A 19,060-nucleotide genomic window follows, 5' to 3' on the forward strand; every position below is an offset into this window, starting at 1 on the left:
CATTGGAGGTAATTACTTGATTGAAAGTTTGAAAGAACTCACATGTGAAACTCTCTGGGCCTGGTGTTCTTTAATAATCTCTCTAATCTTGGCCAGGAACAATGGTATATACCTGCAATCCCAGAAACTCAGGAGATTTAGGCAGGAGGATTGCAAGTTCAAGGCCAGCCTCAACAATTTAGTGAGGCTCTGTCTCAAAATAAAAAGAGCTGGGAATATAACTCAGTGGTAAAAGGGCCCCAGTAACTATTACCCTCTCCCCCCCAAAAAAAAAATCTATAATGGAGTGGGAAGGTATGGGTCTTTAAGTTTCAGTGTTTCCCAAAATAGAGGTCAGCACCCTCTTTTTGCAGGAGAAATAATTTATGCTTTGTGGGCTAAATAGTCTTAAAACTACTCCACTCTGCTATTGTATCATAAAAGTCCACTCATAAAAAGTAAATAAACAAATGGTCACACGTATGTTCCATTAAAATATTACTTATTAAAACAGGCATTAGACTTAATTTGGTCCACTGGTTATCATTTGGTGACTGTATATATCATCTGTCGTATCTGAATTTTAAAAAATTAATTTGACCTTGGACCAGAAAATAAGGGCTTATGGGGTAGATTCATAGGGAGAAAAGAAACCAAAACTGGTAAGACTTAGTCAAGGTTGAAAAATCTTTCTGTGACTCCTATTAAAAATGACTGGTTGTGGGCTGGGACTGTGGCTCAGTGGCAGAGCACTTGCCTGCATGTGTGAGGCTCTGGGTTCCATTGTCAGCACCACATAAAAAAATAAATAAATAAATAAAGGTATTGTGTCCATTAAAACAAAATGGTTATAATGTGAAGATCACTCCAAATTAGATTATTCTGACTTCTTTATTTAAAGATCTTTAGTACTGAATGTGTCAAGATACATATCATAGCACCTTCCACATTAATGGTATGAGGGTTGGGACTGTATTCACCCAATCCCTGTTTTTGTTTTTTTGTTTTCCTAATATAGTATTGGGGCTGGGGTTGTAGCTCGGTAGTAGAGTGTTTGCCTAGCATGCCTTGGGTTCAGTCGCCACCAAAAAGAAAAAAATCCTAAAATACTGTTGTGTAAGTTACAATTGCTTAATTCATATTCATCAGTGGATGAAAAAATAAAAACCATGCAAGTTCTTGAAATATTTTTCATTTTTATAATATCATTATATAATATTTGAGCATTAAAAAATCAACTTCTGATTCCATATAAATTTGACTTCATTCTTATTAATGTTCCACTGTATTAAGATTCTTTTGATTACAAGTTACTGCACAATTACTGCCTTAAGGGGAATAACAAGAACTGAGAGACAGATGGATCCAGGGATCAACTATGTTCTTAGAATTTTCTCTCTTTGTGAATTGTGCTCTGATTCTATTTGCTTTCTTGATTGTCTATTTAGAGGAGTACTAGAGGATGGACACAGCAAAAGATTTCAGGCTTATGTGGTCAACAAGCCCTTTGAAAAATGAGCACTATTGACTCTCTCTACTTCAGTATATATGGTCCTAGATAAGAACACTTGTGTCATATACTTATTCTTGTACCAATTGTGTCAGCATAGTTGGTACAAGACCAGTTTGGATAATATGCCCATCCTATGACAAGGGGTAGGAAGCAAGATAGAGGAGAAGATTCCAGTGATGGCCTCACTGGAATCACATGGAGTCAGGAATCATTTATCCAACATATATTTTGAGGCATCCCATTCCTTGTAGATTTCACTTAACTAAAAAAATGGGAATTTTGCTTTTAATAAAGTTAACTTGATGTAGAATTAGGTACTCTGTGTGTTCTTATAATTTCACATGTATCTACAGTTATTTTTCCTAGTCTTATTTCTTAGTTGTGTATATTTAACTCCCATGAGCCACCAAGCCTTTGTTTTAAACAGTCTCAGACTGCTTATTTAGTCTTTTTATTTCTCCAGTCATGTCTTAGTTGCAGTTTGTTTTCTCATCGTTACTGAGCTTATTCAAAGTATCTTTTTGTTGCAATTGAACATGACTGGCAGTTGGCTATAAAAGTCTTATCTCATGCATTATTTCTTGGGGACTTTATAAACAGTGGCTCTTCTAATATTTTGTGTGACTATTTTAAGTTCCTAAGATTTGCTTTAATTTTTCTTCTCTCCTGCATCCCCAGATTCTTCCCATTTCTCTGAAGTTATTTACATACATGTTTACATACATGGTTCTATAAGACCCTAGTACCTGTTCAATTTATAGATTCAAATATTCCTTTGTTTCAGAAATTTTCCTGAAATTACACCTCTGAATTTTTTCTTCAGTTCAATTTTTTTCCTCTTCTTCAGAAATACCAATTATATAAATTTTATACATCCTTTGTTTTACATATTCATTTTCTTTTAAGTCCCTTTCAACTCTGTCCATGTCCATTGGTTGCTTTTGTTAATCCTTTTGTCCATGTCATTTGCACAGTGGTTCAATAATGTCTCTGTCTCTTAAAGATTCCAGTGCAGCCTTCAATTCCATATATTATTTTTCTTCCATGTCTTTCATGAACTTTACTAGTCAGTTTTTTTATCAGCTTCTCTTATATTTTCCCTAAGCTCTGGTATCATTGCATTAAGCTCTTTATTAGTTTAATTGAAATCATGACACATCATTGGTTATTTCCAGTTTTTGATTGTTGACATTTTTCTGCTTTCTGCTTTTTTTTTTCTTGTGACTATTTGTTATAGATGCTGTGTTCATTCCTTCCTTTTGAATGACAATAGTTTTTCCAGTGCTGTTTTTACAAGAGGTTCATGTAAGAGAGAAACCAGGACAGAATTCCCAGCTACCAGGAGTTGACCCTGTATCTGAATTGTTTTACCCTTTATTTTTTCACAGCAAAGGACGATTGGAAGTTTTAGGGTTGCTTACAACTCAGAGTTTCTCTCTTCTGTTAAAGAGCTTCCTACCAAAATGTATCACTGTGTGCATTGCTTGGATCTTATTTCCCTGACACTGCATGGTAAAGAAGAATGTCCAGTCCTGCCTAACTAACCCCATCAGCCTGAAAACTATTGTATTGTTCCAAATAAAGGATTGTTGTTTTTGACATCAGGAGGAGTTACCTGCTACGGAGAACTGCTTTGGCAGCTTTCTCTCTTCTTGCAGTACTAGGGATTGAGCCCAGGTGCACTTTACTACTGAACTACATCCCCAGCACTTTTTATTTTGAGACAGGATCTTGCTAAGTTGCCAGACTGGCCTTGAACTTGAGCTCTTCCTGCCTCAGCTTCCTGAGTTGCTGGGCTTATATAGAAGCGTGTCACCACACCTGGCTTGCCAGCTTTCATTTCGCCTTTAGCTACAGACGTTATTTTCAGCATCTTTACATATACTTGATTGACCTTGCCTATTTTTTGGCAACCATTCTTATGAGTTCAGGAGTTAAATATCTCTTAGTTTCCTTGGAGATGAAATTTGCATTTCAGTTATTCAGAACAGTTGTTTGGGGATAATTTCTAAGAAATAAAGTAACAAAGAGGTCTTAACTCTACACCTTAAAATCAGAAATCAAGAGAACATTTTAATTGTGGTTTGGGTAAAACTCAAGTGACAGATAAACAAGGATTAACTGATAAGAAAATTGAGGCATATAACTTAAATATATATCCATACATACATATACATACTGTTCATTTGATAACTTAACCATGTGATAGTGTATAGAGGTAAAGGAATAGGGAAGAGTTGCAACCTAGTGAGCATGAGGATCTTCAAGTTAGGGAATATCTGAACTTCTTTAAAGTCCTATGGAAAGGAAACATTGAATATTTAAGAGGCTTAGTGGACAAGATTAGAACCTACAGGTATGGAAATTTTGAAATTAGGGACCATAAATGAACAAAATCCCAGAGGAAAAAACGCTACCTCTGTTGTTGAACAATTGTTCCAAGCATTTCTTAAATCATTCTCAAATATGTAGTTTCTGTAAAGTTACTTCTGTGTAAAATGAACAACATTGTGATGCTCGAAGTTTTATTAATTGTTTTATGGAATTATTAGTTACCACTTGCATGCAAACTACACAATAAAGGCTATGTGTATACGTCTATAAGCACGTAAAATAATTCCTCCAAGAGACATTCTCCATGTTTTAAGATAAAGGAGTTCGTTTTATTTTTTAAGTAGTTCTTTTCGGTAGTGTATTAAAATAGGTTCCTTCTCTTTTTAGCAGTATTAAAAAAAACTTGGTATATACACATTTCTGACCTGAGTCTACCCTCTTCCCCAAGTCCTTTTTTAATGTTTTTATTCTGATCTTTGGCAGTGGCTTGAACCTGGCACCTGTAGCACGACTCAGAGGTACTTGGGAAAAGTTACCAAGCAAATATGAGAAACATCTCCAAGATCTACAAGACCTTTTTGATCCATCTAGAAACATGGCAAAATATAGAAATATTCTTAGTAGTCAAAGTATGCAGCCTCCAATTATTCCACTGTTCCCTGTTGTCAAGAAAGACATGACATTTCTACATGAAGGTATTTATAAAAGTTATTTGAAAATCAGCATGCTTTAGCTTCAACTAATTCTATAGTATTGATTTATTATATATTCCAACTTAATGATTGTAAGTTACTAAAGCTTTACACAGTTAAATGCAGTAAATTTTAGGCATCTAAAATCAACATTGTTAAGAACAACAAACTGAAATTTTTACTACATGCATTCAAAATGTAAACCTGATACACTAAGATGAATGAAACTCTGATCATTAATTTTTTTTGTTCAGTAATATTTTTCCTTCCAACATTTTTTAAAATTTAAGTCATCCTCCTAAGTCCCCCAAGTAGCTGGAATTACAGGTGTGCACCACCATGCCTGGCTAGTTTGTCCCTTTTGTTTTATATTTTTGTAAGAATTTTTTATGCATCCTGAGTATGATATGATTTGCCTTTGCTTTTGATGAACGAAGTTTTTCATTTTAAAAGCCTGATTTATTGATCCTTCATTATATATAGCTTATTTACAGTCCATTTCATCAATTTTTACATGGTAATAGTATTTTTTCTACTTGGTTAACTTGATAACTATTCACTATCTTGTTATATTTCTAGTGTTAAGCTGAGTGTTGTATCTTATATATTTGTTAACATTAATTCATCTTTAGTACTGTTTTTTGCATGTCAGACAACACAATAAGCATAAACCATTTAAATTTCATTTACTCAACTTCCAGTGTTAGGCAGTTGTTACATGCCTTTAAATCCCACAATATAGTAAAGTCAGTATTTAACCTCATCTATCTACTTATGTTGTTCATTTTTATTTCAAAGTTTACATATGCTTGGGTGTTCTTTTTTTTGTTTAGGTACATTTTGTTTGGTTGGTTGGTTTCTGTATGTGTTTGACCTGTAGCACACTGTTTAGCATTCCCTTAGGTGCAAATTGTGTGTGATGGAAATCTTTCAGATTTTGTTTATCTAAAAATGCTATTTATCTAAAATTTTCAGAACTGTATCTTTGGCAACTGCCACCTTTCACTATTTTAAAATAGCATTTCATTGTCTTTTGGCTTATATTTTTTAATGTTGCGAAGTCAACTGTCAGTCTTATTTTGCTGTTCTTTTAATTTTTGTTTGCATTTATTTGATAACACAATTATGATTTTTGTTTTCTCTTTATTTCTTGTTTTTCTCTAGTTTTGCTGATGTGATTAGGTGTGGAGTTGTCTTTTTAATTCTCACTGGTGTTTATAGGACATCTTTAAATATATGGTTTGATATTTTTCCTCAGTTTTAGAAAAATTCTCAGTAACTATCTTCAAGTGTTTTATTTACCCTTTTCTAGCCTTTCCATTAGAAATTCTGATTTTACTTCTTTTAAACCTGATCTCTGTTCCCCTATTGTCTTACATTCTTTTATCATTTTTTTTTAAATCTCACCACGCTACATTCTACATGTTTTCTTTTACCCTGTTTTCCATTTGGTTCTCTATTCAACTGTGTCTAATCTGCTGTTTAATCCATCACAAAATTCCTAATTGCAGATTTTGGGCATTTGGTTTGCTTTTATTCTAGTTTTGCAATTTCTCTTATTATTTTTTTAGTTTTGTATTTGCCACGGTTCTTGATTTTTCGATTTATTTTTTATTTTAATTCGTTCTATTTAGTTATACATGATAGCAGAATGCATTTCAATTCATTGTACACAAATGGAGTACAGTTTTTCATTTCCCTGGTTGTACAGGATATAGAGTCACACCATTCGTGCAATCACACATGTACATTTTTTTTTTCTTTGAGTATATTTAACAGTTATTTTAAAGTTTATCTCTAATAGCTCCATAATCTGGATCCCCTGTAGGGTCTTTTTTTTCTGTTTGTTTGGTGTTTTTTCTTCTTCTTCTTTCACGTTTCAGTCATGTTATTTTTTTCTCCTCGTGTACCTTGTGCTTTTGTTTGTTTTTTTGCTTTTTGTTTTGTTTGGTGTTTTGTTTTGCTTTTTGAAAGAATATGGATATTGAATACTTTAAAATCCCCCAAAATCTGAGGGATTTGAACAATGTTCCATTCCTTCAAAGAGGATTAAGCTTGCACAGCTAAATTCATTTTATCCATTTTTAGATTTTGAAATAATTCAACACCAGACTTTTATTCCAGTCTGCATTTGGTTCATCCTTCATCCCAGGATATAGGACTCCTTCTGAATCCTAACCCAAAACACTGGAGGTTTTATTGGACTTTAAGTATCTTCTTTCTTATCTCAAAAAGCAGGTTGACTCTTCCCAGTGTTTTTTTTTTTTTTTTTGGTTATTGTTTATTTGTCTGTTCTTCTTCTCATCATCCCCCTCTTCTGAAATCAGCAAGTACATATAGGGACAAAGCATAGGCAAATGCCATACCTGCCCCTCTGCATTCTCCTCTCAGATCTTCACTGTCTTCTTAACATTCAGGTGTTTTTATATTTGTCCAACTTTCTAATTGTTCTCAATAGAATGGTTGTCCTAAACTGCCTCCCCTTTTATCATCCCTCATTTTTTCATTTAAAAAAAAAAGTCTTAGGCTTCCAACATCCTTTTTTGGACATGTTCCCTCAAAGCATATTTATATAACTTGAGAGTTTTGATGATTATTTGGTTACCAACTCATGTCGAGACCCTGAAAATTCATCTTTTTAATGGATAGGTGCTCTTTACTGTGAGTACTGTGTGTTCCACACGTGTATATTTACACAGCAGCACCTCAGGGATTTCCATGGGAGAAAAAATGGGGTTACACTGTTAAAGACAGATGAAAAAAAGAAAAAAAAAACACTGCTATGAGCATACAGATTACCCTTCGAACATTGTTTTTGCCTCTCAGTGCAGCCTGTGTAAGACTATAAATGGGCTATATCTCATCTCATAACAATCTCTTTAGAGAAAAGTAGACCATTTTTAAAATTGGATACATTTTTCCTCAGAGAATTATTCAGAAAAACAAAAATAATGAAAATTATGGACAGGAAAATGTAAGTTAATGATTGAAGTCATGATTATAAATTCAGTTCTGGGAAAGGAAAGTTAGATGCCAGACTGAAAAGCATATACCCCTATGAGGCAGCCGTCTCTTTGTTTAAGAATTGCCACTTGGGAAAACAAACCCAACATCATGTAATCTCCCATCTCACATTCCTTTGGGATGTCTTCTTAAAGGATTATAATTCATTAAACAATTTTCCAAAGCATTGTAAACCAAAGAAAACTTGTAGGCTGAGTTAATTAATAATTAAGCCCAGAGGTAACCTTGCACACTCTGACTAAAGTCTAAGTGTTCAAGCTATGTCCTTGATGTCTAAAAGAGCAAATGGGCTACACAGCTGGAGATACAGATTTGAATGACTGCACATTTTATGGGTGTGCCAGGGGACAGTTCATCATCCTTTTAATATGCATAATTATTATTTCCATATGGAACACAATCCCTCCCAGTAGTACATTCCATGGAATCAGGATTGAGCCATCCATGAGTATCAGTTCTAAAAAAAAAAAGTTTTGATAAAGAAGGCTTTTGTTTGTACTTTCCAAGAATAACAGCTTGACTTCTGCTACTTAGACATCTTAATTTTGAAAGTTAAAAAATTACTTTTATTCTATAGGAAATGATTCCAAAGTAGATGGTTTAGTAAACTTTGAGAAGCTAAGAATGATTGCTAAGGAAATCCGTCAAGTTGTTCGAATGACTTCTGCTAACATGGACCCAGCTATGATGTTCCGACAGAGGTATGACAAAGAAATGTTAAGTGTTACAGAGTGGTGTCAAGAGTGATAATAATAATCCTCATAATATGTATTATTTCTTTTGCACTGCACTAAGTGCTTTACAAATGCCAATCTCAAGTAATTGTTTATCACAGTAACCCTAACAGGTAGGTGGTATTAGCCTTCCTTTCACATCTGAGGAATGTAAAGCTCAAAGCAGTTTATGGTATTTGCTAAGATTTGAACCCTAGTTTCTGTATGTCTTTTTTGAATATATGGGTAGCTCTGTTGTAATTTTTTTAAATATCAGCAAACACATTGTCGATTCTCACTGAAATTATCATACAGGATAAATGGTTTCAAACCTCATTTATATTAGTTTAAATGTATTAGTTTGCCTTGTCTTTTTTTTTTTACTGAATATTTTTTAAAGTTATAGTCCTAATTTGTACTTCATTTTTTAAAAACAGTTCCATTTGTTCCCGTTATAATGCTATTTATTTGCATGTACATTCTTTAACAGAATTCAGGAAGTGCAAATTTAACTATTCTCCATCTTTATTAAAAATGGAAAGTATTTGTATTCTTTATTAATCTGATCTTCTATGAATGCATTTTAAATTCATTTTTAATGTAATAACAAAGGCTTCTTCAAATTGCTGTGTAGTTTATAGAAAGTGTTTTATTAACCTGCTCTTTGTAGTTTTTATCGTTTTCAGGATATAAGTAGACATTGCAGTTGTAATTTTTGGTCTAATTTTATTTTCTTTGAATAGAGCATTAAAAATGGAGTAATTTACAGAAGCCAGTGTAATTCCTGTGGTTTAAAAAATATATATTCTGCTAAGGAAACAAAAATCTTAAAAACCAGAGTTGAAAAGCCGGCGCCATGGTGCACACCTACAATCCTAGCTAATTGGGAGGCTGAGGCAGGAGGATTGCAAGTTCAAGGCCAGCCTGAGCAACTCAACAAGACCCTATCTCAAAATAAAAAATAATAATTTAAAAGCTGTAGGTTAGGGGTAGAGTGCCCTAGGTTCAATCCCCAAAAGAAAAAAGGGGGAGAGGGGAACAGAGTTAAGAGTTTTTGTAACCAAACAGAACCAGTGTGTATCAGGATTGGTTTTTTGTTTTTTGTTTTTTTGCTTATTTACATCACTCTTCAGGAATCTGTTTTTGTAAGTAGTTGATCTTATGGTTGCTCTAATTTAGAGATCCTCAAGGTGTGGAGGAAGGAGTGTGCCTAATCTCCTCTTCCCAATTTCCCTCCCTTTTCTGCCACTTGAGATCACTACATATAATAAGAGATGTCATTGTTCAACAGTGTGGTGGCAGAAAACATTAAGAACCAGGAACCAGAGCAAACTGGGAGGAGGGCTTGTTCATTTGTTTTGTTTTTGTTTTTGTTGCATGTTCTTGTACAGTGGTCTTGACACACTCCCTGTTGTCTTATATGGAACTCCATTTACTCATGTATGTTACCACTCTAGTCCCTGAAGACATAATGAATTTGTGAGGTTGCCAGACCAGTTGATAATATAAGTACCAGCTATGCCTCAGAAAAGGGCAAAGGGGGAAAAAAACTGATGTGAAAAATTAGTAAACCTGACTATTTTCTTGGGAATAGTCTGGGTTAAATAGAATAAGAAATGGAAAATATCACTTAAACATTGAATTTTTCCTGAATCAGTGTTATTTGTCCACCAGTACTAAAATGTAACATCTTTCTTTAAGCAAACAATTGTCCATTTGGTGTTGTATGATTTTCTAGTATGGGCAAAGTAACCCCTTTTATTTTTACAATAGTCAGTTTGCTAACTATTTTCATTATCTTTATTAAACAATAGCTTAAAGATATACAGTATTGTAAGATTTCACTGATACAGTTTTACTTATATTTTAAGTTGGATTTGTTGTCCAACTATTCTTTATAATTTCTTGTAGAATACTTCATCAGAGAAATTTCTGCACTTAGAAAATAAATTGTGTATTTTATATTCTTTGTAGGTTCATCCTATCACTTAAATGAATAGCTTAAAAATATTTTCAAAATCATGTCCACAAATTTTGTACCTTTTTCCCCTGAAAGATTTTTTCCTAAAACTTTTTAACTCAAAAAATTTATAGTAAATGTTTTTATTTAAGCTTCTTTTAAACTGCTACATGAATTTAGCAAGACCCTCAGCAACTTAGTAAGACTCTGTCTCAAAATAAAAAAATAAAAAGGACTAAGATTGTAACTCAGTGACAAAGCACCCTAAAGAGTTTTTAAAAAACACATCATCAAGTTTCTTTTGACCTTCTATACATATCATAAACCATCTTAACCCCTTGCATTCCATAAAAGTCATTTTGCTGTTAAGCTACAGTTTTTTCCTGGTGAAATATTTCTGTTCTGCCCTGTCTACATAGTTTTTCTGACTTTCAACTGTTGTCTGTTTCTGTGCTTTCCTGTTCAAACACATGCTTCAATGTTTGTGGCTCTTGCTTACAGGAAGAAGAGGTGGCGGAGTCTGGGGTAAGTGTAGACATGAACACAACTGGAATGAAGGTTGTGTAACTCTTAACATATAATGCATCCCTTTCATTAATGCACGCATATAAAAGAGCATGTGTTCTATTAACTCTATCAAACTACATTCCTGACAAATGCCTTTGCTAACAAGGTGAAAGTAGTAGTAGAACTTTAGTTTTTTGGTTTTTGTTTTTTGTATTTTTATTCATTTATTTATTTTACTTTTCCATTATTGACGTTCTAAAAGCCCTTTTTAGTTTTTTTAATTTAGCAGGATCTGTTAGATGACGATGAAGACAAGGATGGTAATGAATATTTGTTGTATATTTCCTGTGTGCCATACACTATTCTAAATATTCTAAATGAATTAGATGTTTAATTCTCCTATCACCCTTAGAGTAGATATGTTATCCCCATGGTACAGATGGAGAAGATAGAATTGCCCAGTCTTACAGCTCATTGATGGTTGATCCAAATCTAGGCAGTCTGATCAAGAGTTCACACCACATTTTTTCTTCAAATACCATGGGTTTTTTCATAAAAGCAAACATACTGTTTCAGTGGTATAAAATGAATGAGAAGTCTGTTTGTAAAGGTTGCATTTTCCATCAGTTTTCAAAAAAGAGGTAGCTTTTATCCAGGCTATACTGTGAAATAAAACTATAAGATGATTTTAATTCTTCCAAACCACTTATGCCTGAGACTTCCAGCACTGATTGAAAATTATTTAAAATTTCTACCATCTTTGCTTAAAGACTTCCTTAATTCTCTGTAAAACTGTTAGAATTTTAAAAAACCACCTCTTTTTTTAAAATCAGGTCTTTGCTTCTGCATAGGTAGGCATCCCTTTAGAATCATAGATTGTTAAATTTTTATATATCATATACCTAGTCCCTTCATTTTTAGATGAAAAGTGAGATAACTTTTATGCATGAAGGAATTAGAAGAATTTTCTTAAGATTAATGAACCATGAAGTTAGATCTTTTATTACATGTAAGAAGAATTTTTTTTGTGAGCCACTTTCTTGAGTCTTGTCTTATTTGTGGTGTTGTTTTCTGTTAAAGCTTGGCAAATTTGACTTTCCTTGTACTTTCTTCCTTCCTTCTCTTTGTGTTTCTTGTGTATTTCTTACATCCTGGTCTCCAGGCTCTTCTAACCTGGTAGTAATATTTTAAAGGATAATACTTGGACAATATTATCATCATAATGGTTTTCTGAGGTGATTTATTCAGCTTTAGGGTTTACGTTCTATGATAATTGATGCTTACACATAGATATTTTCATTTTACATCAGAGTAGTTTCTGTTTTGGAAATAGTGTAGAAGACACTGTCATTTATTGAAATGTTTTCTTTTTAGAATTTTGTAATCTATACTGCCAGGCATGGTAGCACACTCCTGTAATCCCAACTACTTGGGAGGTTGAGGCACAAGAATCACAAGTTTGAGGACAGCCTGGGCAACTGGGCAACCCTGTCTTAAAATAAAACAGTTTTTAAAAGGATGGAGAATTTGGCTCAGTGGTAGAGTGCTTGCCTAGCATGTTCAGGGCCCTTGGTTTAATCCCCAGTACCACAAAAGAATAAAAACAATTTTTATCTATCCTAGATTTGTTAACACAAATCTTTCTTTTTTATTTTGAATATCAACTAAGATAAAATTATTATTAGTATTAAAATTTCTCACTAAATTTTAGGACTTAATTTTACTTCATTTCTTTGAATCCAAAATATCATCAGTTGACTACACTATTATTTTATGCAACCCAAGAAAATCATTGCAATGGTCAAGTGTGGTGGCACATTCCTATCATCCCAACCACTCAGGAGGCTGAGGCAGGAGAATTGCAAGTTCAAGACCACCCTGGACAACTTAAGACCCTATTTCAAAATAAAAAGGGCTGGGGATATAGCTTAGTGGTCAGGTTCAGTCCCCCTGTGCTGCCACCACCCCCTTACCTCCAGATCACTACTTTTATCCTGTTACCAAATTTTTACTTTGTGCTATTGAAAGAGCTCTCATAAGTCTGTGAACTTAGGTTTGAATTTATCATACTAACCTTATTGTGTATATCTAAAAAGGAAAACATAAAGTAAACTGTAAATGATTTTATAAAATTTCTTCATATTCAGAATGTGAATCTTCTGAAGCATTTTTAGAGTCATTAGTTTCTGGGTTTTCTGCAGTACACAGAGACTCAAATGCACACTATCTTGTCTTCTGTGCTATCCAGTGTATTGATAATCCACCATTTTAAAAATAAGCCATAATAAAAAGCTTCTGATATTGAGTTCTTAGGCTGGCTTTGCAAGTAATTAGAGCTAGCCAACTTTGGGGAATGTTATTGAAATTGTCAAATTCACTTTCTTATAATCATTTGCTCCCTGGAACCTGAAAGGGTAATTCAATCACATCAGTGGTTTTTCTTCCAAATCATTCTGCAAGTTTTAAGGTTTTTTTTTAAGGTTTCTGCCTGTGTAAGTAATGATGACCACATCACAGTTTCCGCCTAACCAATAGCAGTTGAAAAGTTATCATTAAATCTTAACATACCCCCATTTCGGAGATCTTAAGATGTGATTTTTTTAAAAATACCATAACACTTTTTCAGCTGTTTTACCAAATTAAAGTATGTGAGCACTAACGAACAAATTGTTGTATGGTTGTGGTCTATGTATTTAGAATACTTTGATGTAAATGAGGCAAATTTAGAAAAACATGTGGATATTCTTATTTTAGAGTGGCAACTGCTTTCAAATAAAAATCATTCAAGAACCTTGTGTTTGCTAACCTTGACAAACCACAGAGGTAGGTGAAACTGTAGGTTATTTGAATTGTGGTTGTTTTTATTCAACTTGCAATTCCATCATATTTAGAGGTGTTACAAAAGTTAATCTCAGATTCCCCATTTCTTACACTCCATATATTGCCTAACCTTAATATAGTTGAGTAATTTTTTTTTACATTTCTGATCTCTAACTATTCTGAATTGAATAAAAATGCTGTTATTTTCAACTAATATCTTACTTGTAAAATTGGACAGCACGCTCAGAGTAATCCTGCTACAAACAGGAATGATGATTGCAGTAGTGTGTCCAGAGTAACACAGACGAACAAAACTGCTCTAGAAACTTCCTTATTCTAGAACCTTGATGTAGAGATCTGACACAGGATGGTCTTGTCTTGCCAGACTCTTGCCAAATCTCCAGAGTGTGGATGGCTTCTAGGGCCAGAGGAATGCTTTTTCTTGTCACAGTTGTACTGTGGTTGCAGAGGCACAAACACAGATCTGATAGAATATATTGCTTAGGGAGGAGTTGGTATCTTATTCTTTTGAAATTTGCATTTTACCAAATCTTGTTCTTTATTCAGAATATTGCCCTATGTGCCAAATTACTTTGCATTAATGCTCTTCATCTTTTAACTCATTTACATCAGCATGCAATAGCATTAACAGAGCAAGATCTTTTCATTCTTCTGTACTTAATTCTCATATTTACAACCCCTTATTTTGATTTCTGTCTTCTTACAGGTCACTCAGTCAAGGCAGCACAAATTCAAACATGCTAGATGTTCAGGGAGGTGCTCACAAAAAAAGGGCACGCCGCAGCTCACTGCTTAATGCCAAGAAGCTATATGAGGATGCCCAAATGGCAAGGAAAGTGAAGCAGTATCTCTCTAGTCTGGATGTAGAGACAGATGAGGAGAAGTTCCAGATGATGTCACTGCAGTGGGAGCCTGCATATGGTACCTGTGAGTACACATTTTCATTCGTGTGACGCTACAGAGGACAACAAAATAGTTCGTTTTCTAGAATTATGCTGAAGTCCCAGGAAAATTAACTTTGTACTGGCATACCCTAAACATGTAATTCTACTAATCAGATCCTGAATCTTATTCATCCCTGATATGCAAGAAAGAGAGGGATAAATAGTTCTTTAAGAAGCTTATAAAGCAAGGCACTATGGCACACATCTGTAATCCTGTAATCCCAGCAATTCAGGAACTGAGGCAACGGGATTGCAAATTCAAGGCCAGCCTTAGCAACTTAGTGAGACCCTGTCTCAGAATTGTTTTAAAAAGAAGATGGGGGCTGGGGATATAGCTCAGTTAGTAGCACAAGGCCCTGGGTTCAATCCTCAGCACCAAAAAAAAAAAAAAAAAAAAAAAAAAAAGGATGGGGGGAATGAAGATGTAGCTCAGTAGTTAAGTGCTCCTGAGTTAAATCCATAGTACCAGGAAGAAGAAGCAGCAGCTTTATAAAGACATCTTGTAAAACTTGGAACCTTATAGAAGAGTCTGTTTGAAAAGATTTTCACATTGAGCTTAAAATGAAGAGTGAAATAAGTGAAATTTTTACTTTTTTATTTAATGGATAATATAATTTACCAATTAGAAAATACAAGAAATCTAATTCAAACATTAAAGATAATAGGTGTTTTAAGGGAGGTGTCAGGTAAAACAAGAAAAGGGGCATATTCTGATAATATCTAGAAAGTACAATGAAAAAAGAAATTCTGTCCTCAGTATTGAACACCCCCTTTCTGCCACCCAGGCTGTCATGCTCGATAGGTGCTCTACCACAGAGCCACACTCCAGCCCTATGCTTTTGTTTTGTTTGTTTGTTTTTTATTTTTATTATAATTATACATAGTATTTGGGTTTCTTTTGACAAAATTATACATACAAGGAATTTGATTTCAATCCCCACCTCTGCTGACCTTTTAAAAATGAAGTATAAACAACAAAACACTTCTCTGGTCAAGGAAATCATGATTTGTAAGAACAGAATTCAAAAATGGTGAAATAAACTTCATTGTAACCAAAGTAAAAAATTATGTTAAATTGTTATGCCCATAAATATTACAATAGAATTCTAAGTTTTCTATTGGCAGAGGGGAAATGATAGTCACCATGGGCAGATCCTAAGATTGGTAAATAGGATGGTATAGTAGTAGGAAAAGTATTTTAGCAGAGTAAAATAAGAAAATGGATATTGGACCAACTACTGATATTTTAAAATTCATATATGGCAATGAATTTTAAAATCCAGAGTAAGGAGCCATTCAGGTAAATATTGTCATCCAAGAAGAACATCTTGAACACTTCTAAGAAAAGGAATGGAGTGGAGTGTGATGGAAAGAACACCTACACTTAAGGAAAGAGGCAGTATTTGAGTCTCATTTATTACCATTTGAGCAAGGTTATCTTCATCCCAGGACTGTTTTCTCAAATGTAAAACTTTGGCAAGTGTTGAGTACATTTTATCTTTTGTGATTCTTTCTATATCAAACCTATTAATTTTGAAGGAAAAAAATAACAAAAACTAACCATTATAAAGAGTGTGCCAGAGCTGTGATTGCGGTTCAGTAGTAGTAGGATGCTCACCTAGCACACATGAGACGCTGGGTTCAATCCTCAGCACCACATAAAAATAAAGGTATTGTGTCTTACATACAACTTATATATAAAGAGTGGTAGGAGTGGGCAACAGTTTAAAAAATAGAGAGAGAGAGCATTCCGTATGCCAGCGAATCACCAAGCAATTTATAAAGACCTATATTAGCATGATGGACACCGGTGGCATGTTCCTGTAGGGATCCCTTGAGTGATCCTAGCAACTGAAGACCAACCTTGGCAACCTAGTGAAAAAACATCTCAAAAAAAAAAAAAAAAATGTTGCTATTAATGCGAATAGAGAGCCTACAGAGTGGGAGAATATCTTTGCCACTCATACTTCAGATAGAGCACTAATTTCCAGAATATATAAAGAATTCAAAAAACTCTACACCAAGAATACAAATAACCCAATCAACAAATAGGCTAAGGATATGAACAGACACTTCACAGAAGAAGATCTACAAGCAGTCAACAAACATATGAAAAAATGTTCAACATCTTTAGTAATAAGAGAAATGCAAATCAAAACTACACTAAGATTCCATCTCACCCCATTTAGAATGGCAATTATCAAGAATACCAGCAATAATAGGTGTTGGAGAAGATGTGGGGAAAAAGGTACACTCATACATTGCTGGTGGGGCTGCAAATTAGTGCAGCCACTCTGGAAAGCAGTATGGAGATTCCTTAGAAAACTTGGAATGGACCCACCATTTGACCCAGCTATCCCATTCCTCAGCCTATTCCCCAAGGACTTAAAATCAGCATACTACAGAGATAACAGCCACAACAATGTTCATAGCTGCTCAATTCACAATAGCCAGATTGTGGCACCAACCTAGATGCCCCTCAATTGATGAATGGATAAAGAAACTGTGGGGCTGGGGAGATAGCTCAGCTGGTAGAGTGCTTGCCTTGCAAGCATAAGGCCCTGAGTTTGATTCCCAGTACCACAAAAAAAAACAAAAACCTCTGGTATATATATATACCATGGACTATTACTCAGCCATAAAGAATAATAAAATTACGGCATTCGAAGGCAAATGGATGCAGTTGGAGAATATCATGCTAAGTGAGATAAGCCGATCTCAAAAAACCAAAGGACAAATGATCTCACTGATAAGCAGATGATGACACATTTAGAGGGTGGGAAGGGGGCAAGAATGGAGGAAGGAGGGACTCTGTAGAGGGATAAGAGGGACGGGAGGGGTGAGGGCGGATAACAGAATGAATCAAAAACTATTACCCTCGGTAAATGTTTGCTAACACAAATGGTATGCCTCTACTTCATGTACAGAGAAACAAGATGTATCCCATTTGTTTACAATAAAAATGAATTTTTAAAAAATGATATTGGAAAAAAAAATTGTTGCTATTGACTCAGCACAACTATCTGAAGTATCCAATATTGGGTTTGTATTCTAATGAGATAAAGCACCTAAATAAAACCTTATGCGAAGTGTTGCAGTACTTATTACAGTGGAAAAAGAAGTCATTCAGATACTGAATATACAAGAAATAAATAGCATATGACCATTAAAAAGTAATTTAATTATAATTTTTATTATTATAATAATTTTATTTCTTTAATGTTGAATTTGGAAGGTACCTGGGAAAATTTCTTAACACATATGAGATCTCAAGAATAGTGTCAACTATGTAGAAATGAAACATGTCAAAAGTAAGGAGTATATAGAACCTTCAAATTTTATTCATCTATTAAAGACCCAAATAGGGGGCTGCGGATTTAGCTCAGTTGGTAGAGTGCTTGCCTCACAAGCACAAAGCCCTGGGTTCAATCCCCCAGCACCACAAAAAAAAAAGGAGAAAAAAAAGACCCAAATAGGTTTTTTTTGTTTTTGTTTTTGTTTTTGTTTTTGTTTTTTTTATTGAAGCCATCTGGTTAAGCTTCAATTATCATCAAAGTATTTTTTCCTGAATAACTATTGTTTTATTAAATAACTCAATATATTATTAAGTAACTTGATATTTAACATTTATTAACTCAAGATTTATTATCTTTTGGTTAGTCTGATTCAAGGTTATTTTATACACATCCTTGTATATACGTCTGTATGCCTTCCTCTTTGCTACACCTAACCCAGAATTATCTTTCTTTATAACACTAAGTAGTGTCCTGTACTACATACTAATATATATTTGAAATGAGAAAACCTGCAGGCTTTTCTTTCCTAAACTGGATTTGAAAATGTAATTCAATATATGTTTAATTTAGTTTGAGTCTTTATTTGATATTCTCTTGTTTAATTGATTATTTTTTAATTAAAATAACTATCCATGCCCAAAGTTGATTTCTGAGCGTTATAGAATTGAATTCTTGCTGATTAATACATGAACTTTGGCATTTTTCTGTGGACTCTTTTATAGTTGAAGTAGTCTCTTAGTTTTTTTTGTTGTTGTTGTTGTTCTAAAGCAATTATTAAAATGTCAGTGAAGTCAAGAACTGACTAGTATTGAGAGGAAGGGAGAATGTGTTTCAAAGCTCTAACCAAAAAATTACATTTTAGGACCAATTAGTTGATGAGCCAGTGTGTATTGTCCCCTGGAGTCCCTATGTTTTAGCTTTCTGAGATGTTCCCTTGATGTTTATCACCAAAAAGGTTCACTAGGCTCTCAAAATAAAAGCATAATCACTATTACATCTGTGCTGGGATAGTTTAAATGTCTATTTGCTTTTATCTTGATGTTTAAAGCAAACATATGACGAAGTACTAGGCTATACCTGCGTAAAACAATCCTGAATATATCACTGAAGGATTAAAAGTACTTACTGAGCTGGGGATGTAGCTCAGTGGTTCTTGCCTGGCATGTAGGAAGCTCTGGGTTCATTCCACAGCATCACAAAAATAAATAAATAAGTAAAAGTACTGCCTGAAGGAAGACTATCCTGTAGACTACAGTA

The 19,060-nt window shown here is 34.0% G+C and overlaps 1 protein-coding gene across 9 annotated transcripts in view; it reads left to right on the forward strand.

Annotated features, from left to right (window-relative positions):
- Rapgef6 (Rap guanine nucleotide exchange factor 6) overlaps nucleotides 1-19,060 on the forward strand; it is a 212,625-nt gene that overhangs the window by 175,698 nt on the left and 17,867 nt on the right. For 5 of the 9 annotated variants that reach the window (XM_047556030.1, XM_047556033.1, XM_047556037.1 and 2 more), the window contains 4 exons: nucleotides 4,310-4,521; nucleotides 8,120-8,243; nucleotides 10,717-10,740; nucleotides 14,270-14,490. In XM_047556030.1, coding sequence (XP_047411986.1) covers nucleotides 4,310-4,521; nucleotides 8,120-8,243; nucleotides 10,717-10,740; nucleotides 14,270-14,490 — 581 coding nt within the window. The remainder of the gene's footprint in view (nucleotides 1-4,309; nucleotides 4,522-8,119; nucleotides 8,244-10,716; nucleotides 10,741-14,269; nucleotides 14,491-19,060) is intronic. The other 4 variants (XM_047556031.1, XM_047556035.1, XM_047556036.1 and 1 more) reach the window with 1 other exon arrangement.

Source organism: Sciurus carolinensis, chromosome 6, assembly GCF_902686445.1.
Source record: "Sciurus carolinensis chromosome 6, mSciCar1.2, whole genome shotgun sequence".
Taxonomy (NCBI): Eukaryota; Metazoa; Chordata; class Mammalia; order Rodentia; family Sciuridae; genus Sciurus; species Sciurus carolinensis.